At 37.8% G+C, this 27,020-nt stretch overlaps 1 protein-coding gene across 2 annotated transcripts in view; it reads right to left on the bottom strand.

The window, feature by feature from the left end:
* LOC107693963 (CD166 antigen homolog) overlaps positions 1–27,020 on the bottom strand; it is a 74,855-nt gene that overhangs the window by 22,470 nt on the left and 25,365 nt on the right. For both annotated transcript variants that reach the window (XM_016493546.1, XM_016493545.1), the window contains exons 2-3: positions 707–813; positions 321–540 (exon numbers count right to left, since the gene is read on the bottom strand). In XM_016493546.1, the coding sequence (XP_016349032.1) occupies positions 321–540; positions 707–813 (327 nt within the window). The remainder of the gene's footprint in view (positions 1–320; positions 541–706; positions 814–27,020) is intronic.

Raw genomic sequence — 27,020 nt, forward strand, 5'->3', positions numbered from 1 at the left:
TTGCTTAGTATGCACAATCCATTCCCAAGCACAGCCAATCTTTCTGATCTATGGTAGAACACTGTGCAAACTATCAATATAATTTCTCTGGTATCCATCTAAAAGCATGCAACTAGATCAAGGCTATAAAAGTGGATCACCCATGTTATTATCTCCCATATCTGACATCTCTACACCCCTTTTCCAGTCCAATTTGAGATCTGATGCTTACATTCGGTTTCATCATAGACTGAAGCTGTGCTTGATTTTTCCTGTTCTCCTCTCTGATTTGCTCTTATTTATTAATATGTTGTGCGTGTGTGTGTTTTATTAATACTCACTGTGAACTTTCACTTCCACAGAGTGTTCCTCTAAGTTGGTTAAAGACACCACCATGCAGGTGAAAACTCTCTGGTCGGCCAGTGAGCCTCGGGTGATCAGGAGGCTGGAGTTGGCGGCGATGCTAACTCTACTTTTGTAGCCGTCTGTGGCGGATACAGTCGCCTCATCTTTCTGAGCCTGCTTCACGAGAAGATCGCCGGGAGAGCCGTCATCTTTCACCTGAACGAGATAACAGGGCCGTTAGCAAACCGACAAACACACATTTAGTACCTATAGTGATTCAATTAGAAATCAATATGAGGATGAGAGTAGCTGTATATTGCTTGGCTACCCAGACTGGCTAGCAGGGTAGAGTAACAGCCCAGATGCTCAGAGAAACACTCACGTATTTCCATTTGGTGAAAATAAGGCCATCTGGCTTGTTATTTCCATTGTTGCATGGCACTTCAATGGTCTCACCGTACAGACCTATAACCGTCTCCACACAGCTCCCTGGAAAATACAAGACAAGAACATCCTGTTTTAGATGGCGGGTTGGTATCAAACAGAGCAGCTGTGAAGCATCGGCAGAAATGACTGTCAAATGCTACACGCACGCATACACAAACATCAGGGCATTATCTCAACTCTGAAACAGAGCAACAAGAAATGGGAGGGAGGATAGGCAGCTGAGGTCTTGTTTTGATTATTCCCATGCATCTTCATTTTAAATTAGATGTGTTCGCAGATTCTGAAAGCACAAAAGGCATGACTCAACGCAGCAGCACCAATGAATTATGTTCACGCGGTGGTTTTTCAACACATAACCAGTCTGGAATTCTCTCATGGGAAGTGCATGTATTCGTAATTGTCTGTGCGTTAGCGTGCGCGTTTAGGCACGGAATAAAATGACAGACGTGGAAGTTGAACATTGTCATCTGGAATGATAGACTGCACTGCATCATTCTGTTGCCGACACGACAGCGCTGTTTGTCACTTGTGCCGACGAGCGCCGTAAACATCCTACTGTCTTGCGCAACAGTCATTCGTAGATTGGAGAGCAGGAACGGTTGGCATTGTGAAACGAATGGTATGTTTGCGCAATAATAGTCTGAATGGTGCATGAATTGATTTCTCAGAGTGTTGAGCAAAACTTAGTACTTAAAGGTTGCAGGGCCCTTTATTAATGCCTGGTAAGGTTGTCATGGCAATGAGGCCCCATGTTCATTTAGGTAAAGCAGTATAGGGGGTTGAAAGGTCAGGGCTGAAGGAACGTCACGGTCCGCCCACTTCCATCAGTGCTCTGTCTCCAAGAGAGACTAATCAAAGAGTCTGAACAACGAAGGTTCAAATTCTGGTCAACCCGAAGACGATAGCTGCAGGCAACTGCTCTTCTGTACACAGTCAGCCTTGCCTCCAGGGCAATCGTTCCCCATTTTCGCAACTTTTCATTGTGATAGCAGTTTTAATATTGACCGAGTGGCTGCACTGCAGAGGATAAAAGAGCTGATAAGCAGAAACAACATCAGTGATATAGATGCACGCTAGAAAACACATAACACAACAATTCAGCAGAATAGGTCATTTTGAACAACTGAATATGGACTATTCTGCACAGAAACTACATTTCACAGTGCTTTCCAATCTGCCTCTAGATACAAGAATACTGGCATTAAACAAGCAATCAATATGCACACAATAGCCGATGTGTTGGCTAAAGTAATATTTCCCCCAAAAAATGTTTTTCCAAACCTGTGGGCTGGCTAATATTTTTTCTGTTGAACACAAAATGAGAATTTTATTGCTTTTTTTATTTTAAAGTAAGCCTGTTTCCACCACAGAGTAAAAAATTACACAGGTAATTGTGGCAAAGTCGAAAACAAGAATATAAAGTGTCATAAAAAGCAGAAATTGTGAAATGTAAATGTGATATAAAGTGTCATTGTACAATATAAAAGTTGTGTGAGATATAATTTAGCAATTTCACAATATAAAATGTGAAATAAATGTGTGAAATTTGTGAAGTTGTGTGAAATGTAAGTTGCGATTTAAAGTCATATTGTGAGATAAAGTTGCAATTGTATAACATAAAACTACAATTATATAATATTTAGCCACATTGTGCAATATGAAGTCACAATCGTGCAATACAGTCACATTGTACAATGAACAGTTATGAAGTTAAAAAGTTAAAGATGTCAATTATTAAGTTGCAATTTTACAATACACAGCTAGAATCATGCAATATAGTCACATTATATGATATAAATTCAGAAAAAACGAGATAAATAGTCTCATTATATGAAATAAAGCTTGCAATTGTGAGATAAAACATTGCAGTTTATCTAATAAAGTCTCATATGATACAAAGTCGCAGTTATGAAATCACATGTGCGTTAAGAACATTTTTTTTACGCTGACGCAGAAACAAGCTTCCATACTTTTTTTGTCCTTTTTGAGGCTTGAAAAGACATCTTCGCTATGAACTTAATGGAAAATGTCTTCTTCAAAATTCCCCTTTTGTGTTCAAAGGAACAAAAAAACAGCATATGGGTTTGAAAGAAATGAGGGTGAGTAAATGATGACAGAATATAAATTTTTGGTTGAACTATTCCTTTAAAAAGGCTTAGCCGTCTGGCACTCTGACTTTTTCAACAGGTTCTGATAAGTGACAGAAGCGAGACACTTTTTTGCTAAAAGCTCTGAGCTAATAATAAATCCTGTGGAAGAACTGAGAGGATGACAGCCGAAAAGGACAGGTGTGGAGAGCAATGTGTACATAGCGGGGGTCTAAATGCATCTAAAGACTACTGATTGTTTGGACAGCACACAGGACTTGTGCTACAATACACCAGGAGCACACAGACACATGATACCTGCACAGGTACAACAGACAATCTGCTGGAAGACCCCGACAGTAAATAAAGTCAAGAAAAGAGGGAGATGTAGATAGGAAAGGTTTTGTCTAATCCTGAAACCTGTCACAACATGATTGCATGGCTAAAAGAAACAGCTTAAACTAACTAAAACTGGTTTGCTGGTGTAAGCTGGTTTCTCAACCTGGTCAGGCTGGTCTGATTTGCTAGGCCATCTAAGCCAGCTTAAACCAGCTAAAACCAGCTAAGGCCATCAAATTAGCTTCAGATGGATTAAGCTTTTTTCTTCAGCAAAATAGGTTATATATATCATCCCAAAATCAAAAGAAAGTGTTTTATAATTATGTTTCACATAAAGAAACTTTTTTCCTTCCTATGATTCTCTGATTTCACACAGCGGCCATTTTGAAATTGAAAGTGGGGCTCTGTTGAGAAAACCCTGTAGGTAAAAGGTAAACAGTGTCCTGGAATATCACCCTGGAGCTGCTACAATGGTTTTGAAAGTGGAAAAGTGGCTCAAGAAAGATGGCAAATCACATAGGATGTGTAACTCAAGTCTACAGCAATTGGAAGGTAAGGCTGTTTAATATTAGCATTTCAGCTATGTAGCAGGCTACTCCATTTAGATGCACTGTGTTTGTTCAGGCTATGTTATGTTCATGTTTTAAGTTGATTGTGATGGTGTCTTCAGCTGAATATTATTATCTTACAACCAACTAGGTAAATGTGCTGTTGATTGTTATGTTTGCATACTGCAATCATGTTAATGCAATGAATTTTCAGTCAGAAAGTGAGTCAGCTTCTGTGAGGGCCTGGGCATTTCATTGAATGTTAAAAAAAAAAGGAATCTGGTTAACAGACAGCATATGTTAAAATACTTCCTGTTTCTATTTTAGTTCGCAATTTAAATAAAATGTACTACAGCATTTGTGTTTTGGATAGAAGAATCATCCTGGATATTGACAAACTTAATAAAATATTTTTACATAGTGGTATCATTTATTGTACTAAATATAATTTATGCTTGTAACAAATAATTTTGTGAGACATGATGATTGTTATTTTGGTATTACATTTGTGATTTTTTTGTATGTTAGTATTGAGTATGGGATTTTTTTTTACAGTAATGAGAATTTAATAAAGGAACACGGTCTCTGGCTAGTGTTGTGTCTCACATTGGTTTTTTCTTTTTTCCCGCAAGTGTTCCGCAACAAGCACTGGGCTTTTAAGTTTGTGTCAATGTAAAAATAGACCTGCTTTTAAAAAACAAGAACTACTTTAAGAACTGTAGACCAGACAAAAATGCTAAACTAAGACCTCACAGTGCATTTGTAAGTAACGTCAGAACAGCATGAGATACTACATAAAAAACATTTGCAAAACATAACCTAAAGCATTCTAATGCATGAGACATTCAAATGCTAAAATGTGTCAAAATGTCTCTCATGTCTCCGCATAATGAGGGAAAAGTGTTCAAGTATGAACATTAAGCGACAGAGCATCAGAGACCAGAGCTGTCTGAAGTGAAGTCAGACGGATTACAGTTTGAATGTCAGAAATGTCTCACAACCGGTTGCCACCTTATTTAAACAACCTGTGATGACCACATCTATTTGTTCACTGTTAGATCGAGCTGGGTTCCCACAGTCATGGAAAACCTAGAAATACTAGGGAATTTTAAAAGCATGATTTCCAGATCTGCAAAAGTCATGGAAATTAAATGAATATTAAAAGAAAATATAAATGTTTTCTTATTGATGCTGAATTATAAAATATTTTAATGGCTATAAATTGCTTTTATAAAATACACTGCCGTTCAAAAGTTTGGGATCAGAAAGATTTTTAATGTTTTTTAAATAAGTTTCTTATGCTAAAAAAAAAACCTGTAAGTTTGTGAAATATTATTGTAATTTAAAATAACAGTTTTCCATTTTAATATACTTTAAAATATAATTTATTCCGGTGAAGCAAAGCTGAATTTTCAGCATCATTACTCCAGTCTTCAGTGTCACATGATCCTTCAGAAATCATTCTAATATGCTGATTTATAGTCAATGTTGGAAACAGTTGTGCTTCTTAATATTTTTGGGGACCTGTGATACTTTTTTCAGGATTCTTTGATAAATAAAAAGTTAAAAAGAACAGTGTTTATTCAAATTAGAAATTTTGTGTTACAATATACTATTCAAAACTTGGGGTCAATAATTTTTTTCCTTTCTTTCTTTCTTTAAAAAAAAAAAAAGACATTAATACTTTTATTCAGCAAGGATGTGTTAAATTGATAAAAAGTGATAGTAAAGACATATTATTAATATTGTTAGAAAAGATTTCTAGTTTGAATAAAGCTGTTCTTTTAAACTATTTATTCATCAAACAATCAAAGAAAAAAGTATCACAGGTTCCAAAAAAAATATTAAGCATAACAGTTTCAACATATTAGGTAATAAATCAGCATATTAGAATGATTTCTAAAGGATCATGTGACATTGAAGCCTGGAGTAATAGCTGATGAAAATGCAGCACTGCGTCACAGAAATAAATACTATTTTAAAGTAATTAAAATAGGAAACCATAATTAGAAATTGCAATTGTTTTTTCTGTATTTTTGATCAAATAAATACAGCCTTGTTGAGCATAAGAGACTCAATTAAAAATCTTACCGATCCCAAAATTTTGACCAGCAGTGCCTATATAAAATAATATTTTTTAGAAAAGTCACAGAAATTCATTGGTTAAAAGGAGTGGAAACCCAGTATCACACAGCTTTAGCTACAGTTGGGCACCACGAACAAAACCAAACCAACAAGGAGAATTTGTTTTCTGTCAGAACTATCAAGCCTCAAAGAGGAGCGATTGGACTTCAAATCAAAACTCTCTGCAGGAAAATGATTTCATCCCAAAACATGACTCACTGGGACATTGGGCCATTCAAAGATGAAGATGTTTAAACTCTAATAAATGCATACGCACTGGCAATCCCAACATCAACAAAACCTAATACTTGTTTATAGTATTTGGTGTGGACAAAAAAAGCCTCTTCTGCATGTTTTTATTCAAAGAGAATAAGCTTTGGCAAGTGCAAGTGCTTTGGGCGGCATCAGGAGAGGGAGAGATGATTCACTGTGTCTGAAGTGCTTTTATTGTGCTCACCAAACTAATAGTGCTAATATTCGCTGAGCATTCGTACTGTCCTCAGGGTCAACTTGCTCCCACTGGGTAATTTCACAGCAGAATTTAGCCTTATTCCTGGCAATGTTATTCAGATGTTTTGTTCTCTTTGCTTTTGTTAAAAGAAATTCGCCCAAATAAATGTTGTTTTCATTCCCATGGTGAACAAGAGGCCTTCTGCTTCAGTCTAAAGAGATCTGACAAGAGAAAACCATTCACTGCTAACCATGTATTGCTTTGCTCTTTATTATTTGATGTTTACTCGAATTAAATAATGTATTACATTACAATATGATCAGTTAGTAATTATATTCATGCTACGGCAGATTATCGATAAATTGCTGATATTAAGATCTCTGTTATTTTCTCTAAATAAACTAAAAACAAAGTCCTAAAAACTAAAACCGTTTTAAATGCTACAAGTGAATTCAGGCATTGAGAGTACAAAAAACTCTAATATTGACCATAATAATATTGACCGACATGGTACCAATATGCACTGCATTAGTTGATCAGAAAATACAGTAAAACAGTATTATTGTGAAATATGATTATATATTAAAATAACTGTTTTCTTTTTTATCTGATTCTATCGTACTGTTTTAAAATGTAATTTATTTCTATGATGGCAAAGCTATTTTTTTTTTGACGAGTAGAAAGTTAAAAAGAACAGCAGTTATTTGAAATAGAAATCCTTTGTAACATTATTAAAGTCTTTACTCTATCTTTTGATTAATTTAATGTGTCCTTGCTGAATAAAGGTAATAATTTCTTTAAAAAATCTTGCTGACTCCAAACTTCTCAACAGCAATGTACAGCATTTATACCTTTTAAATAAAGGTCAAATGTGTCCATTAGCATCAAGGTTTTGGTGTTGTATTAAAATTGGAGTTGATAATTGAGAAATTTCACTGGCATTAACTATATAAATTCTGGTATTGTGACAATGCTAATTATCTCAGACGGCCGATCTGGCACTAGAGCTTGACAGCTGGAATACTCTGCACTCTCCGGTTCCTCTAAATCAGCTCCAAGGATTCCGAAACCCCTCACAGAGAACAGCAATGCTAGGAGAGAGGGAGGTAAAAGAACTGGCACTGGGGAAATCAATGCCTTCTCCACTTCGCTCTGCAGCCTGCGATTCATCAAACGGTGCCTGCCGTGCCCATGATCAAACCCAAACATATTAGCGGCTAAACACGAGAGCAGATTGAAGGAGCTTCTCACAAGCACTCAGTGTTTATCTTACTCTGCTTGCGCTCAAACAGACCGTCGAAAGGGCTTTTGGCACCACCTCATAACTTCAACATTCTTCTTAATTTAAAACCTGCTGGGCATAAAGCCACACTGAATACGACTCGACGGTTCCACTGTTCTCTGCCAACCGTCAGAATGCGTTGATGTCAGATATGTTTCTGTGATTGAAAAATGTCCTATAAATCTAGAGCTTTATGTTACAGTTCTTCAGCCTGTCTAGAGAGACCTGGGTTGACTTCATGCTGGCGAAAGATCAGAGCATGGTAAACTGGTAATGATCACATGCACCTGAATTTGGCAACCACCGATTTTTCAACACGCACTTCAAAACAACACACACTCACCAAAATAGGCAAGTGCATTTTGGTCCATTTGAGAAATGTAGTATTTAGTTGTTATATCTGTGCAATATTAAGGGGGTTCGGAGGTGGAGATGGAGCGGTATTTTTAATTGTTGGTTTATGTACAGATGTGTCGGATCACACATACATATTTTTAATATGAAGGAAAGGTCATAAACTGTATTAACAAAACCCAGTTGGCACACTTTTTTCTTATTCGCTATATCAAAACTAAAGAAAAAAATTCATTTCAATGTCGTCGTCTTGTGTTTTTTGGTTTGAATACGTTGAATTTTAATATTTGTATATTGCACACTATGTAAACACACTCAATGTTAAAGACCTTTGCTGCTCTGACTGAAAATTACAGCTCAAATTACTTCCTCGTCTACTTAAACATCCTAGGGATTTTTGTTCTTGCCGTTGTTGCCTGTGGCTTTCTCACTTGGGGGTTGTTAGATACCATTCTCTTTTTTTTTTTCATTTCATAAAGCTCCTTGGCAGCAATGTGTAAAACTTTAAAAACACTATACAACTGAATTTAATTAAGAAACTTATTCTGGATTAAGCTGACTGTTTCAACGCGGGATGCCAGTTGCCACCCTTTTTAAACACTTGGACTGCAAGGTTCCTCCCAAAATGCCACCCTAATAAATCAGCCCATTTTGTATGTTTGCATATGGCATCTGGACTTTGACAGGTGTAAAACGCTTTTGGAAAAATCAAGTCACAAAATTAATGCATCTTCATTATTGATCATTGCTGTAATTTCACTCAAGTACTCTGGATCTCCTGCCCATCTCTTCTAATTACTGCTGTATTAGCAGTAAAATACCAATCGAAATGTATCTGGAGGCATAAATCTGGAATGCTGTGCCTCCACCTGTGGGAAAATGTAAAACTGTGCTGAGTTAACACTTTCGTAATAATCGATTCTGACTTTTGATCATTTGACCAGAAAGACCCAATGCAGTAGATTTTGTATGCTACAACACTGCTAACTTATTTATTTTTTGTTTAAATTGATCCACCGTAGGTTTTACTAACATCAGACTTTGTTTCAGAACTTCAGATATTCACATATTAAAGTAGCTTTTGTTCAACAATGACGTGCTTTTAATGTAAAAATAGTGTTTGCTGTATAAAGGTTTTGAGGCATCCCCAGAGGGAAGCATTTCCACAGTTCCTAATCTATAAAAACCCCCGCAGAAAGGTGCTATTGTGGTGTTTTGCTGCCAGCCCTAGACTCTAATTTATTTAAGGCCTGTCTAATTAAAGGAAAGTGAATGAAATGCATCCAGACCGGTGATTTGATGGAATTAATGAAGCTCCGACTAAAGCCAGTAATTGGTTGGAATTCCATTAGGCGTGGATTCCCTCAGACGCACCAGCTGCAAACACGCAGGGCATGTGCTTTTGTACAGAATCACTCAGCATGGCTGCTGGGTATTGACTCCCTGTTAGCTTGAATGATACCTGAATCCACACTGCCTATGTCTAGCTTATGCCTGAAGAACTAAACACACTGCTAGAACAGTCTCATTATATACATACAGTATATACACACAGGCAAAATTATATTTGCAGAAATTATTGATGCAATACCTCTAACAGTATGATCCAATATAATGCAACATAATCACCATCTGCTGCATATAATCACGCTTACCTGCAGACATACAACTCTCAACGAAAAAATACCTTTTTTAAACATATAAAGAAGAGAGAAGTGGAGTAGGGATGTAGGGATGAGCTCAGTGATCTGAATGTAAAGAAGACCATAATTAACATCAGTTTACTCCTAAAGTCTCATTAAGTGGGAGCGAGGCACAATACTATGCATGGAGAGACACGCGAGAGAGACCAAGAGGTAGTCCGTAGGTTTGACCTGAAGCTCGCATAAATATATTATTACTGATCCCTCATTATAAACAGCCTCCACAGCCAGACATAACAAACCTACAGCAAACCCAACCCCACTTCTAGAAGAAAAATTACAATTTAAAAAGTTCTGCAGAAAGTTCATGATTGAGAATTCAGTGCCTATAGCGTGTTGAGCCTGATCTAGCAGCTAAGGGCCTCTGAGCAGCAGCGCTAATAAAACAGTGTTTGCATTGGCAAGGTGCTTTCATCTCTTCTAATGTTAGTCTGTTCATCTTCTAAATCAAATATTTCTGCCTGCCCAGAGCCATGGATCCACACGAAAATTATGGTGGTATTAACCGACAGAAGTATCCATGTTTTTTTTTTTTTTTCAACCAGGTAAACATTACCAGAGGAAAAATCACACAGTAATAGCAGGTCTTTGTGATTTGATCGACTCTGCGCATCCCGCTACAGTATTTTTGCCATGGAATATTGGGGACTCCAGTATCAGATTCAATGGTTAAAAGATATGACTGATGGCTTGTGTATGGCAAATATGTTATATTTTATAATACATTTTTATATATATAAAAATCCAATCCAAATATATAGTATATGTTATATTTTATAGCATTATTATTAGATAGATAGATAGATAGAATATGTATATATACACATATACACATATATAGTTTGGTGCCACAGTACTATCTTCCTAATTGGCTGATATCTATATGCTTAAAATACCTCAATATTTCCTGATTAATTAGTCTGGCTTTTAGCCCATCACTAATGAGGACTTGCTGAGGTAAAGTCACACCGCTCAGCACCCTTATTAAATATGGTACCCTAATCACGAAGGTACCCCATCCCTCTGTAAACCATATGCTCATCAATAGAAAACACCAGTCCAGGTTCGCGCCACCATCTGTCTCATCAGCAATTGGTAGTTTGTTCAGTTTAATTGAGGGATTTGTCCAGTGCATCTACACACACCCCAAAAAAAGAGTCATTGCCAAATCAATGGTCGCCCATCCAACAAGTAAAAAAGCAGCTAATTACCACTTTACTTTGACTGGAAACATGCTTTTGTCTATTTTTTTCTTTCTTTTTTAACCTCATTCCTCACTATTTTGTTAAGCTAGCTATTATTCCATCTCTAAAATGGCATTAAGCAGCAGTGCTCTTTGCTGTCAACGGTACACTGACAGCGATGGTCATGCATAAAGCAGCTGGTTTAGCGAGCCATGTCAGGAGAGTGTTAGCATTAGATAGGCGTGGATGTAATCATCTTTCTGATGGGCGACAGCAATTACAGTGCAGGGAAAGAGCATTGTCAAAGGGGCTATTTGTTCAACTCCCTTTACTCTCTCATCCTCTCTCCCGCTTCCCTTTCAATGTCCGGACTTCAACTGGGATCCGTCGGCCCTGAAGACTGCAGTGCAGCTACAGAGATGTTTGAACTGAGATGAACTGAGAGTCTCTCTCAACAAATTAGCCATATGATATTAGATACTGAGATGATTTCCCTATTGGAAAATCCATCCATTGTGGGTAGCAAATCCATGGTAACTATGTTGTGAAATTTGGTAGAAATACTGTAGATTTCTAGCTGTTCCAATCTTGGACCAAACACCAGCTTGCACAGCTAAAGACAGCATCAGAACAGATCAAAACCAGTACTAAGTTACCAGCCTAAACTATATTTTCCAGATAGAGTGTTTTGCATGGTTTCTAGGGAGTTCTGAATGGTTGCAATGAAACACGTATGCATTAACTGAAACCCTTTTTCAACTTGTGAAGGCTTTCTAGAATTGGTTCATGTTGGTTAGTGCTGGTTTACCTGTCTTTCTTTCTGGTGAAACTGGTTGACCATGGAACTGGTTAAGCTAGTTAAGAAGTCTGGTGGCAACAGCAGCAAATCTGCAATATCTTTTCAGCAGGGCATAGCTCTGTGACTTTCCTCTGAGAACTGAGCAAATATTTGCTCTGAGGACCAAAGCAAAGCTCCGCTCAGGATCAGGGCCAGCTCTCTGGAAGCAGTAGATGTGTGTTTGATTATGTTCCAATAAATTTGCAACCCCATAAGAGTTGAATCGACCACTGCACAGTGACTCTGTGTACTGTTTTCATTAAGACACATGGAAAAACACACGTTCAAGGATCACGGCACAGCAATAATTGGCCTTCCTCCACGACTAGCACAAGATGGCCGTTAATGACATTTGCTGAGGAGGAACATCGCCTACAGTGGTCTAATAAACACCATCTAAAACGACTTCATCCTGTACTGACAAGAGGAAATCTGCTTTTGGCAGAGCTGCGTCCATACTATTAACTTGACACGGCTTTTTCAACAAGCCCTTCCATTAGCCTGAAAACCATCACGCTGTCAACATAATACCTCTCGTTTCTGACTAACCACATGAAATAATAATGAGGGAAGTGGGGAGAGAGATTAAGACTCTGATGGGCTTCCTGTGGATGGAGACACTCTAATAGCAATGTACAACTATGCACTAAAAGAGTTCTCGTCCATCACGGCATGTCTGAACATGGGGCAAGAAAGTAAGCGATCGGTTAATGAGCTGATCCAGAGAAGTTTGCAGACCGCAGTCTGGCCAAGAACGAGAACAACCCACTCATGATGCAAATGCGAACTGGGGATCAATGCTCTTCGCCCACTGAATCTGGTCCCCAGTGCTGTTAACAAGCAAGAAGTAAGTGATTAAGACAGCAGGCACACGCAGAGTAATGAAGCACACAAACACACGCCGACGTGACTACTTGCTCAGAAGCGAACAGTAGGTACACCGAAAGTGTGCGGCTCAGTCAAGGGCAGTGTCTTTATTAGGGAAGTCTTCATTACACCTCAGGCAGGCGAAGAAATCATAGCATCTTTTTTTCTCATCCTGCTCCTTGTAGAGGGCCTCTGGTGGTGCATGCAGGCTAATTGACCCATCCATGGCCCAGGCTTTCAGGAGCGGACGGGCACAGAGCCTGGAGTGCTGAAATAATTGACTTGATGAAATGAAGAGCAAAAACTCTCAGAGGATAGCTGTCTCATCCATGCACAACCTCTGTCTCTCTCTCTCCAGAATTCACTAAACTGTTGTGGAGCAACAGTTTTTGCCACACCAAAGAGCATCTTAGTCTCAACCGCAATCGAGTTTAAACAGCCACTAAATGCGCAGAAAAGTGCGGTGTCGTATTTAATACAGGTCATTTTCATTCTTTTCAGTTATTTGCATGGCAAAGTAAGCAGAAAACTGAAATAAATTTGCAAAGAGATGCTTATGTAAAGCTTTTATTGACCATGGCAGCACTTATTCATCAAAAGCTCATCAAATGAGGGTTTAAATCTGGCACATCAGAGGTGCAAAGTTGATGAGTGCACTTTCGGGTATTTTAAAGAGCTGATTCTAGCACTCCTCCACTGCTGAATCTTCAGTGATTTGACAAAAGAAATCATGTTACCCCAGTTGAATACAGCGAGTTTTGATGCAATAAAAAGACAAAATAATTGCAAGAAATGTCTTTCTGTTAAGTTGTCCTCATGGCTGCATGCAAAAACCAATCACAGAATGTGACCAGTGTAGTCTGATTCACAAACATTTTTGACTCTGATGAAATAATTATTTTTAGTGAATTGAAAACATACAGCATGATTCAGTGTAGTTGGTACATGAACAAATAATTCCTATGGGCTGGTTCTTTTTAGTGAATCAAAAACAAAGTGATCACTGATTCATAAACAAATTATTTTTCCGTAAACTGAAAATATACTGCGTGATTCAGTGTAGTTGGGTTCACATACAAATGACTCTTAAGGGCCAATTCTTTTTAGTGAATCAAAAACATACAGTGCAATTAGTGTGGTTCACCAACAAATGAATCATATAAGCTGGTTTGAAGCAGTCTGAAACACTACCTCTGTTTGTTTACAGAAGTTGCAGAGAGATTTTTTTCATATGTAAGCTAAATGAATCAGAAATCAAATCAAAAGTGTGTGAAATCAAATCAAATCGAATCAGGACTCGCAAGACTGGGAATTGTACCATGCTAATTGTGTTCTACACAGATTTCTGTCATTATACGATTTGCATAACTTCTTTAGTGAATCGGGCGGCAAAACAACGCATGCATACAAATAAATAAATAGAAGTAACAGTGAACGCAATTCCTTCTACGTGCACTCCCCCTTGACTGAATAGCGAAGCGAGCCAAAGCCGTCTTCTACAGGGCAGCATGCTGTTCTCACCTTTAACGCAGCACTGTGCAGGCAGACTGACTCAACCCACTTAAACAAATGCAAGCCCTGCAGAGGACCATGGAGACCTGCGTGTGTCTGACCAGACCTCTTATAATAGACATCTGTATGCTCTGAAGTGAAGGTTGAGAGTTTGAGACTGGAACAGGAATACGTGTTGCTATTATTAAGGCAGGGGCTTCTTTTGAAAGTATGCTGCTTATTTTCTAGGCACACAGACATAGCCTGAGGCATTGAGGTGAGGTAGGGATATGGTCCTTTGTCGGTGCACTGCAAGGACACTTTTCATAACTATGTGAATTTTTAACAGCTGGGAGAAGTGTCTGTTGCTTCCAAACATTCCAGGATGGTGACACAGTTAAATGTGGTATGCTACACGATAGGGCTTGTAACACCATGGGCGTCTATAGGATTGAATCTCACAAAACCCGCCCAAAAATTCATAGGGATTTATTATTGGTACATATTTCAATCCAATATCAATATAAGGAAAATAAACCGTTGTATTGAATAATTATATGATATGCCAGTTGTAATAACAAGAAGCTCCCAAATGACAATAATTTAAAGACCTTACTGTAACAGATTAAAGCTCTGAATAGGTATTACAAATAGTGGCAGCTTGTCCAGAGAGACAAAGAAGGCACAGCCAAATTTTGAAAAGGAAAATGAGAAATAAGCAATTTACTGTTATTAAAATTCCCATTTATTAATTTCATATCTTCATAATGTGGATTTTTGTCACCAATGTACACCATAAAATATTACTTAAGTCTAAACCCTGGCTTTTCTTCAATTGCTAAATAAGTGAAATTATATTATATTTATATTGTCTTGTATAGTGCATATGCATATATGTGTAATGTAATTTTCCTGTAAAAAAGACCTTTAAATCCTCCAGTTCACTAGACTGCATTAATTTGGTATGCCTCCTCTATTTTAAAACCCATCAGCCATCACTGATTACAAAATGGATAAATTCTGACTGCAGGCTCCTTTTTTGTAATCAAATTTGTCCAAACACATTAAGTGTTTTTTCATGATTCATAAGTAATCATACTTAAATTAACATGTTTAATTAACAGCTTTAAAAATACCATTTTTATTTTACTTTTTTTTTTTTACTTGAAATATAACCACATACAACTCCCCTTTATATAGCTTTATATACGTTTATAAATTTCAATGTAAAAGTTTAATTGTAATTTATGCACAGAAAATACTGTATTAAAATGAATCACCATTGAGAAGAATCTGTGAAACATTACATGCATTACAGTAAAAAACAGTTTGGAAGAAAGTGTGGCCATACATACAGCTTTAGTTTGCTTTTCAGCCATTTTTTCTTTGTCCTTTGATTTTAGGGTACATTGTGACCTGGATACGATTGTGAGATTCACTCGATCACACCTGTAACGCCTGATGTGTATAGGCAATGGAAAGAGACAAAGAAAAAGACACACAGACAGAGACAGTTCATCTCTATGCACAGCTTGTGCTTCACTGAACAGGTGGCAGGGAGTGTGAGGTACAGCGACATGGATGTGAAAGGGCGAGAAACACACTATAATTGACCAAACCACGTTAGAGTCGGTTTCTCAATAGCACTGCCAGCAACACATGCCCGAAAGGGCTTATCTGGCAGGAAAGATGCAATTTCTGCCTTGTTGAACTAACCAAACAGACTTACTCAATTCAAGTAAATTACAGAATTTCTATAGGAAAACCTTGAGGGCTGTATAACAGGACAAATTGAGCAAACTGGGCCAAATGACTATTATAGGAGTCAATACAATTTCTGAGAATTATGAGTACGGTGATAACATTCACTTGTGCAACCTTGGGCACCAGACTCTAGAGAGCCACTCCCATGCAGAAAGAAATCAATGCAAACATTTTTCAGTCGTGCTGCCTTGGGTATCAGGTGTAGGTGTGGGGGAAGAAAAGAGAAGAATATGTCGAGCTGGAATTAAGGGTTGTTTTTGTTCATTGGGCACACAGAGAAAAGAAGAGAGGAACGGCAGCGTGCGAGAGAGTGAACATGTTAAGAAAGAAACCACAGGGCTTCTGGACTCTCATAGGGATAAGCATCATCATACCAGCTTTCTTTTTCTGCTTCTCCTCCTCTTCTTTCTCTCTCTTCTCAGTCTGTTGCCGTGTCTCTGTTGGGTGTTTCAGATCAATGCTGGCACTCCCAGTGCTCACTGCTTACAGTGCTTTCTGTACTGAGAGATTTCAATCCCATTGATAGCGGAGGTTTGTCTCTGCACTGAGGCATGGGCTAGCATTTTAATCCAGAGGCCACTCTGCTATGCCAAAACACTCTCAAGGGGGGCATTCATTCTGCTTCTGTTTACACCAAACCCAAGTTTCTTCCAGGCTTAAGGAAGTTCTGAACCTTTGCACTCCTTACCATTCGCCATATTTTCTATTCAAATGTATTCTAGTCATATAGCCCTGACATCAGGATTATGCCAGTAGGTGTCAAAGGTATACATCTACAATGAATCCAGATGATGAGAAAAGTTGAGTAGAACCTTAAAGTCATATCCAAACTGACCCTATTTACTATCTTAACAGACATTTCTGGTCTTCAACAACGAGTCACTGTAATAGAGATCACATCTTTCCGTTAAGTTCACTCACAGGCACAAAAGTGTGAGCATATTATTATTTTTTAGTCATTCAAAACCATAGAGTGCAACTAGTCTGATTCATGAGTGGTCATTTAATGAATCGTTCAAAAAGACTCAAGTTACTGGTTTGAATCACTCCAATGAATCCTTAACTGAATAAACTCACTGAATCAGTCAGAGCGGATACTGAATTAATACTGAAGTCACTTACTAAACTGCAAGTTAATTCGTTTTGTGCTCTTAAGGTTTGTGATATCAGAAACACTTCTGATTGAACGTCTATATGACAGTGTGTCGTTCCCGTTCTAATTTTTTCATTGAATATCAGTCAAATTGTGAATGTAAAATAGATTGATGATGTAGAAAGATATTTCAAATTGACAATCTTTATTTATAGCATGCTGTTTAAAACAAAATGGAGGTATTTTAGGAGGCTTACAAATTCAAAAGTGCAAAAGAAAGCAGCCACGGTAATTATGGACAGCATTTTAATCAGACCTTTCTGGGAAGAGTTATTTACCGGAACAAAAACAATTAGCATAGTTTGAAGTCTGGTTAGAGCTATTCTTTTATACTACTAAAGGACTTTTAGTTGTCTCTAAGGGGTTCTGCAGTCTAACAATCTTAAATTCAGCTGTAGTAAAAGGTGAAAAAAGCATCAAACTCTTTATCCATAATTTAAAAGAAAAATACTGCTGAGTGAAATTGGATGAGGAAGCAACATACCAAACGTAAAGCAAGTGAATTAAAAAACAACTTCATAGAGCATTACTTGAATAGTTGTGCAATTATCCATCAGCCACGTCTATTTGTAGGAGTGGCTATACAGGTGACACATAGGAAATGTCACTGCAAATGAAAGGTTTTAAAAGGTAAAAAAAAAAATATTGAATGCTGAAATGTCAAGGATTGCTGTTCAGCTCTCTAACTTTTCAGTAACACAAACAACACTCTGAACTATGGCACACTCACACACTCACAAAAGTTCTCTCCTGAATTTATCAAATTTCTCATTCAGGGAAAACAATTTGACATATAACTCCCTTTGCCGCAACAAAACAAAAATCCAATTATCATAGCATTCGAACACAACAGCGCCAAATGTGCAAATGTGGATGTTTTATTATATAACTAAACTAAAAATGTTAAATTTTTAATAGTAATGATGCAATTTGACGTAGTATGTAATTGGCTGCAAGCTTAGCTTGCAATCTTGCATGCACAACATGTTAAGGTGATTAATCATGTACTTTAATTGTACTTTAAAAGTTAATTAAATAAAACAACAATTTGTCCAATAAATGTCATTTCTCCCCTTTAAGTTTGGCTGCAATGCCTTTTTGACCACATAAAAATTCAATTCAACTTGATTGATTGTAACCTCCACCTCCATTATGTCTCTTCTCTCCAATTGGAAACTGACTAAAAAAATCATGGTTTTCATGTAAAACGTACTTAATGTTACAGTTACATGCACCATAAAACAGAACAAATAGCAGCATGTGTGCTGTTTTTATAATGTCCCGAGTGAGGTTCATCTCCTAAAACACACAGTGGATGCAACGGTTCACCCTCCACACTCTATATGTGGAAAAAGATCCTAGTCCATAAAAATGTGAAGATCTTTCAAGAGTCAGAGTATTTTTGGAATAAGTCAAAATGGCTCTAGTGATTCTGCTCTCTCCTTTTATCTGCCCTCTTCAGAGAGAAGCATACCACTCTCAGGGCCCAGGAAGTAAATGAAAATGCATGCATACATACAACATGGCGGAAAACAAGTGCAGAGCGAAGCAAAGAACATGGTCATAAAAAAAACTATCCATCAGTAACGGAAGGCAAGTAAGTGCACTTTGCAATAATTTCTGTAATGCTTTACATTATGAGCATGGTGTGCAGGTTGGAGGGTATCCTGTGGGAGCAGCGAATCACATGCTTCCAGGAAGTCTCAAGAAACCAGTCTTGGTGGTGAGCCTTGCATCGCGATCCGTGTTTGTCTGCCTCCCTTAATGAAATGCTATTAAACCCACTGCAGGGTCATTTGGAAACAACAACGACAACAAAACCTCCCCGTAAGTAAAGACTTGCTGCAGGGCATCATTATGCCCCAATCTCATTTAGTACTGCAGGTAACACAATGGAATCATTACCCTGCGTCTGTTATTCATACAAAGGAGACTACGGTCCATCTGGAACCTGACACCAAACATCTGAACAGCACAGCACAGTGGCCAGTTAACAGGGAGGAACGAGCATCCTCCCATTACCAGATCCCTACAGCGACTGTGTGAGCAGATGTTGCTGTTTATATATTCAGGTGTAGGCTCTGATTGACCGCAGTTCAGGCTAAGTTCCCCACTGAGCAGTTAGTGCTGGTCCGAAAGGGTAAAAGAAGAATGAAAGAGGACTTAGGATTGGTTACTGTGGTACACCCTTTGAATTGAGAAAATGTCACAATCATGAATTTTTGGTTGAAGATTAATCGTCATTACCAAGTTAATGCTGTTTTTTCAAGTCACTTAGGCCAAAGCGTTCATAACCCAAAATATTTGTATGTATTATATGCCCAAAGCATGTCTTTATTCAATAGTTGAGTTGCAGAAACATCAATATACCAGTAAGTGATAGATGACTCGTTCATTGAATCATTCTTCACTCAAATTTTTTTTTAAAATTTTTATGGAATTATTTCTGTTGGCAGAACAAAAAATTCATAAGCAATATTGTATCTAAAATATATGTTACTTAACATGAACTATTTGTTGAACTGTTGTATAAAATCAATATCACACTCATATTCCGAATAACTGAAATTTGAAAACAACTGAAAACAACTCTTGCACGTGATGTTTCATTACTCAACTTTTAAAACAGAAGCAGTGCACCACACATTCACAAAGACATCAGTTAAGGGTCGTTCTCACAGAATTCCACTGTGCTGCATTTCCATTTTTTTCTATGTAAACATGCACTAGATGGACGTGTTTGACTGTTGAGTTCGGGTCTTTTGTGGTGTCTCACGTGAAAGTTAAAATTTCAACTTGTACAGCCTACATCGCATCTGTAGACATTGAGTTTTTTTTTTGTTCCATTGCCCTGCACCTATTGTTTTTAAACACAAAAACACGTTCTGTATGAATGGCCCTACTTGTCTAACACATTAGATGTGTCCCAATTGCATAAGTGCATAATTAGACACTTTTCTATGCCATGTTAGTGTGATTAGAGTGTTCACACTGAAAATTACAAAAATATAAAGAGCACTTCAAATAATCAGATGATGAAAAAGTAGAACTGTTTTCACGCACTGTCACAGCTTTCCTCACATATCGGAAGGGGAGGAGCTATCAGACTCTGATGCTGAATGACAAAATTACCTTATAAAATTCACACACTACTACACAGTTGAGTACATGGTGCATAGTGTACAGTACGTCATTTGGGACACAACTATTAGCTCAAATACATGTACTTCTCACTCAGCTCACCAAAGCTGAAAAAATGAAATACGAAAACCCGTGTTTCCACTTAATAGGTCTTTGTGCTATACAGAACGCTCAGGGATACTGCGTCAAGTGAATGCATGCCTCTATTAAAGTCAATGTTCTGTACTGCCAGGTCTTGACACAGCAGAAATCCTTCTCACTTTTGGCAGCGTTCAGATTTCCATAGCCTTATGGAGAGTAGCAGGGTGGGAAAAATCACAGTGTATCCAAGCAGAATCATATTATTAACTGTAAGTGTCTGGTGCCAAAGGCCTCTTTTTCATCCAGCTCCCAACCATAACCAGCAGCGGGAGAGGTGAAGGATGACTCTGCTCTTGCTCATCTGTGTGTTTGTTTTACTGAAGTTTCAAGGTCTTCTCAGCGGAGACTGTTTTTCTCTCTGTTCTCCCGTCTCATGCTGGTGAAAGGCCAGCAGTGTGCCTGGAATGGACAACACCCCACAACCCCCTGTATGATAGCCGCAAAAGAAAAGTTCCCATGAGAAAAACAGGCATTTGCTCTGAGGTTTCCATTCTGCTGCTCTGTTGCCCATTAGTTGAACTGGGAGTAAGTAATGTTTGAAAGCAGACAGGAAGTGAGGATGGGCATGAGTGACAGTGTGAAGATGTTTTAATAGCTGGGGACCATTTAGCAACACAGACTTTGAGAACCGACTGACATGCCTTGTGCTTCTACACACTGGAACCGTTTCACACCTGTGGGAGTGCAAGCCTTTTAGTGTGAGCGTGTGTGAGAGAGAAGTGTGAGACATGCACCATTAGCGCTGTGTGTGTCAGTCACGCTGGCCGAATATCTTGCTGGCGCGTCCAGGAGACACATTTCTCCGTTCGACTTTAGATCACAAGCGATGTGTGCAATTTATACTCTGAGTTAAAGGATTAGTTCACCTAGAATGAAGTGTCATAATTTTCCCACCCTCATGCCATTCAAAAACCGTATGTCTGCGTTTCATCCATGGAACACACAAAACGATGTGCTGAATATATGACTGTACGGATCACAACCTTTTATATGCATTTATAATGGTGAAAGGAGATTTAAAAAACGTCAAATAATGTTCAATTCTTTATGAATTGTTCACAATGTTCTGTCTTCTTAAGTTTTGTATGATGACCAGAACAAATTTGAAGTCGTTACTCACTGATAATCTTGCCCTCAGGATAAATGTATCATTGTAAATGAATCATTCTGACTGTTTTTGAAAATAGATGAATGATTATATGAATGATTCATAAATTAGACATTGTTACTTTTCCTATGAATGCACCAAGGAGATTTTTAGCATTGTTATCAGTAAATAAACTATTAAAATTGTGCAATTAAAATCTATTAATGTAAAAAAAGAAAAAAGAAATATAATAAAATATAATCATTAGATGAAAATCCTAAAACTTAAAACAAATAAAAAAAGTTGCTCTGGCAACTACCTGACATAAAATAAACTGAAGTACTAAAATTAAAAATTAAATAAAACTAAAGCTAAACTTTAGCTAAAAAACGAAAAAAGTGCAACAAAATTTCAAAAAATAAAACTGAAAATTTAAATGAAATTATAAATGCTAATTCAAAATATACTATAAGTACATAAATCTAAGATAACAGATTTTTAGCAAATATCTTTTTTGTAACACTTTGAGCGATCATGATATTCTTCAAACCTTCACCTTGCCTTTCCATAGAACTATCCATTTAAATTTGTGAGATCTTATCCTTTTTACACATGGGAACTGCAGTCAAAATCCCTGCTGACAGAAACCCCATGGGGTGGGGGTGGCGATAAAACTTTCCGGAGGCTGTGCAGAACACTCATCTGAAGTTATGGTGAATGTGCAACTTCTGCGGCACAAGCCACCTGCCAACTTCAGCTCCAAATCCACCCACGACGCTAAAGACATGCAAATGGCACAATGTTTGCCTAATCTCATTTAGTGAGAAAAGGGTTTCTTGGAGGCCTAGGGGCAATTAGGCACAACACTGAAGAAATGACAGCAGATGGTCTTGGGTTTACACCAGAGCCTTACCTGGCTGCCTTTTCCTCCGTTACACACTACACAACATTAATTATAAGCTAACACCACTGCCATGGAGATGCCCAAAACGCTGCTTAGCCAAGTCCAACTTTCCAAAAGTTGACTGCAGACTCCTATTCTAATAAGATCCGATCCTATTACAGATGCATTCAGTGTCCTCTTAAAAATGGTTCAATTCAGTAACACCGAGTTAATTGAAGCCCGTGGACATCTTCTTTCTTGCTTTAGCACGGTAACAGGCAGAGTTAATGAGGATGACCCCCTCCAGAGTAAGACTGCTGTGGGCTTAACTTGGCTCCAGGATCTGCTGTGCCGATTTAGCTCTCGGTCTTCTACTATCAGACCTCCTTTTGTGTTGTTCACTTTCAGCACAGCCCTAATCCTGACTAAAAGCCCCGATTCTGCAGTAATCCAAGCCAGTGTGTGTGAAGATGTGACAGAGGAAGCCATTGATCTTTGAGTTTACCCAGGGAGTTGGAATAGTGGCTTGTATTAAACCTTCCCTCCATTCATGGATGGTTTGTATTGTTGGCACACGGTGCTGCATGTATTACTATTAATGTGAAGTATTTGGTGATCTCATCACGTCTGACTGTGTGTGTGTGTGTGTTGACTTGAAGAAAGCCTGAGGAAGGAAAAAGACAAACTCATGCAAGCAGGTTGAGTCACACACAGAGATAAGATGTAATCGGTATGTGCTGCAAACTGGCAACGCTGTCTTACATTTTCTCATAGCTAAATTCTATTTACTAGTTAGTTCTATTGTTTTGAATAAAGCTTATCATAATTACTAAAGATTAACCATGAACCTAGCTTTAAACTTAATAGGGATGCGCTTCTATCAGTATCATATCGAGAAAAGTCCAATATTACCTTTGCATCATCTAATGCTCACTTAAAGTTAATCTTAAAAACATAATAATAATAAAACTGTTAAATGTAATATTTAGCAAATCTTAAAAATGTAGCAGTTAAAACAATTTATTTAAATTAAGAATTTATTTTAATTTAATAGACAAAATAGAAAATAATTTTAATGCTGTGCAATTATTGGTTATTGACCATAACATGAAAATAATTTTCAGCTTATCAGTATCGGCCAGAATTTTAATATCGTGCATCCTTAAAATAGATATTTTTTGAAACCTACAACAACAACAACAACAACAACTTAAATGACACACTATAAATTTGCTGTCATAGCATGACAAACTGTGATCAGTTGAGAAACCTCTCCTTTACAGACCTTTCAGGAACTTGGAGTATGTCTCCCATTGAATTTGACCCTTGAGAGTCTATAGTTAGAGATTTCAACTGGAACAACAAAGACAGTGAGAATGAAGGGTATGAAAAACAGCATTCAGGGCTCACGTATGATGCTGTCATCGTAGAAAGGACCAGCAGATAAAATAATATATATATATATTTAATATATTTATAAATATTGTAAATGTAAACTTACATATTTATATATTTAAAACAGTGCACATATTCTATGATTTATGACCAACAGGTGAGAAAGAACAGAACATCCCAACCCCCTGCTAAAGTCCTACAGGCCCCTACTTGGCGCACCTTGAGAACCCACAGATCAAAGGTCGAGGGGTCAGATAAACAGCTCTAGCAGCAGGAGTCACGGGTGAGGCCAGCGGGCAATAGCTGATACTTTTTTGCCTCGCTGCTCAGAGCCACAGCAGGGTCATCCGGAGCCCCTCGACACACCAGCTGCTTTAGTCATCATTATTGTTCACTGGCTCCTATTCTGTTCAAGTTGAGGAATCTTCTGGATTGATTTACCGTGTTCTGCTATACATGCCCGCAAGCTATGGAGTGCGGTTGTTACCCTGACAACCTGAGGGCTCGGCTATATTTATATACCTTCCGGACAGGAGAAAAATCCGAGACCTGATCGCTTCGTCCAGGCCAGAGTTATTACTTTTCTGTGAGAGTAATAAAATTGAACTGCGGTGAAGGACATACTCATTTGACCCCCTCAAATAATAAAAAAAGAATGTTGCAAATAAAAATGTTTACAAAGTACAAAATAAAATGTATCACATAACACAATGCATTGAGACCGCCGGATGCTGTTGCTAAGATATCAGGATATTGCACTGTTGCCATACACAGCCAGATAATAAAATCTTGGCTTCTTACTAAAGGATAACAGCAGATAATGGTTCTAGATGGTATCCGGATCCCAACAGCAGCTGGTCCGATAAAATTGCCGGTTCCCTCAATCATGCTAATACCATTACAGTCTAAGTAGAGTAGTGTGTGTGTGTTTTTAGCTTAAATCCTTAAAGGAACAGACGACCACAACAGCATATTCCCATTTACACATTCCATTAGCCTTCATACCCAGCCATCACTCACAGTACAGCACCTGAGTACTGAAAAATGGCCCATTTCATGCCCTCGAAAGAGGTCGTGATCCTCTGATCCAGCACAGTTCCCACCTCTCTGCTGTTGAGATTACTACTTGACAAAAAAGAGCCATTTTTATGGGCACACACACATATACATTGTCTATCATGTATGAAATCTCCAACAAAGCAGGGTTTCAGCCTGAGGGACGGACCTATGTGTTAGCTGGTTGACTTAAAAGGTATGGCACCATCTTGTCTGGATTTGGGTTGGGGAGGATGGAAGCGTCAAACACGTGGCCTCTAAATACAGCATGCGTGAAACGCTCTCTAATTAAGATCTAAGAGGGATTACAGCATTAATTCTGCAGGGAAAACCCTGTCGTCTGAGAATTAAGTTGGCACACACCCCTTCTAATTTTGGGTGCTGGAGGCGACTTCTAGAATGGGTAATATGAGGTGAACGAGTCAAGTAGTCATTAGAGAGTGTGGCTTTGTTAAAAATTAAGATAAGTCCGATTTCAGACCCTTTGTGAAATGTCACAATCCTCATTATCTGACTAATCTTAGTCACTGCTAAGGGGGAAGTCATCGACTGTTAAAATACAGTCATCTTGTCTTGTGAGGGGACCACCCACTGGTATCCTTCTCCTCCTCACCCTGGTGGCTCGCTCCCTAGGCACACCCTGTCAAACTGGGCTCCTGTGAAGCATCTTTTAAGAAGAGGAGCTGAATCTGCTTGCTCTAGGCTTATCTGAGGCTATATTAAAGGAATAATCCAGGTTCAATACAAGTTTAGCTGATCTCAGATTTCTTCCCTACTTTTCTTTCTTTACTTCCTTTGAAGTAAGACACTGACAATAGAAGTAAGTGGGGCAAATTTTTGGTGGATTTAAATGCAAAAACATGAAGCTTATAATTCTTCCATTAAAATATGCATTTATTTGATCAAACAGTAAAAACACTAATATTACTAACAAAATATTACTACAATGTAAAATAACCTATCTATTACTTTTAGATTTCTTTGATGAATAGAAAGTTTAAAAAAATAAACATATTTAAAATAGAAATCTTTTGTAACATTATAAATAACTTCACAAAAAAAGATTAATGATCAATTTATTGCATGCTTTCTCAAACCTTGAACAGTAGTGTAACTAAGTTTAGTAAGTGATTTTTTTCTTGTGGATCTCTCTTGCCCATCTTGTGGCTATACTTATCGAAACAGTATTTTAATGTTTATGGATTGGCTACATTCACTTCCACTGCACGTCTCGCTGTAAAGTCGAAATTTATTTTTATGGTAGTAAACATTATGCCATAAGTGCTGTTGATTGATCTTAGCTCATAATGAACCTGGAATATATTCCTTTAATCTAAATTGACTACAGTAAAGGTTGAAAGTGCTTCCTGCTTCTGAAATACAGCCGAACATACACGCACACCCTCCCAAGGGACGCCAAAGTCTACGCTTGTCTGTTCACAAGCGAGAGAAAGTGAAAGAGTGTGCTGGTGTGTTTGACCTCCCCATGGGCTGCTGTAACAGAACCCGCGCTGATCTCAAAGCTATCTTAAAGAGCAAGTGTCTGTCATTAGGAGGAACTCTGCTCCCGTTAGTCCTCCGAGATCACATCAAAACCCCCCATTCACCTCGAAACACCCCTACCCCTCAGCACGAGGACCTATAAGGCTGATAACCACAACAGGATTAAAACCAGGCTGACAGAAACAATCCTCAGTCTTCTCAGACTTACCGACCCAGGGAAGGTCATTGTTAAAAATCAACCGCAAGTGACGAAACATAGAGGCCAGTTGAGAGCTTGTTAAAAGAAGTACTGCTATAAGAACTCTGTTTATCTCTCTAGTGCAGGATTATAATTCATATTTACAACACAAGTTCTCAACAGTGTCGACAGATTACATTAACATAGTTTAGCATTCATGTGATTTGAGTAGATCTTTGTGTCATGTCTAAGAGTATGGAGTGCCAATAAAATGAAGAAATTAATTTTCAATGTACTGATTAACAAATAAATTACTTTTCAAATTTAAATATTTAAATAAATAGACAATGTTTTTTTTTTTTTTTTATATGTAGTTAAATGCTACAAATAATAAATTGACAAACTGACTGTGCTGTTATTTAGGGCAGTGTATCTTACAATATAGTCTAAATATCATACAGGAATTAACTCATTGTCTTTGACAGATGGATAAATAAAAGCAAAATAATTAGAAAAGAAATTGACCAATGCTTTGTAAAACTAACTTTTAAACTGCATTAAAAGAAATAACCGTGAACAGTCCATTTGCCAAATGCTTTTCTGTTATTGAGTTAATTCATTATTTTGTTACATTAATACATAAATTAAACACACAGTCTTATAAATTCCCATTTATTTGT

This window comes from Sinocyclocheilus anshuiensis, unplaced genomic scaffold (genome assembly GCF_001515605.1).
Source record: "Sinocyclocheilus anshuiensis isolate Anshui unplaced genomic scaffold, SAMN03320099.WGS_v1.1 scaffold694, whole genome shotgun sequence".
In the NCBI taxonomy this organism is placed as follows: Eukaryota; Metazoa; Chordata; class Actinopteri; order Cypriniformes; family Cyprinidae; genus Sinocyclocheilus; species Sinocyclocheilus anshuiensis.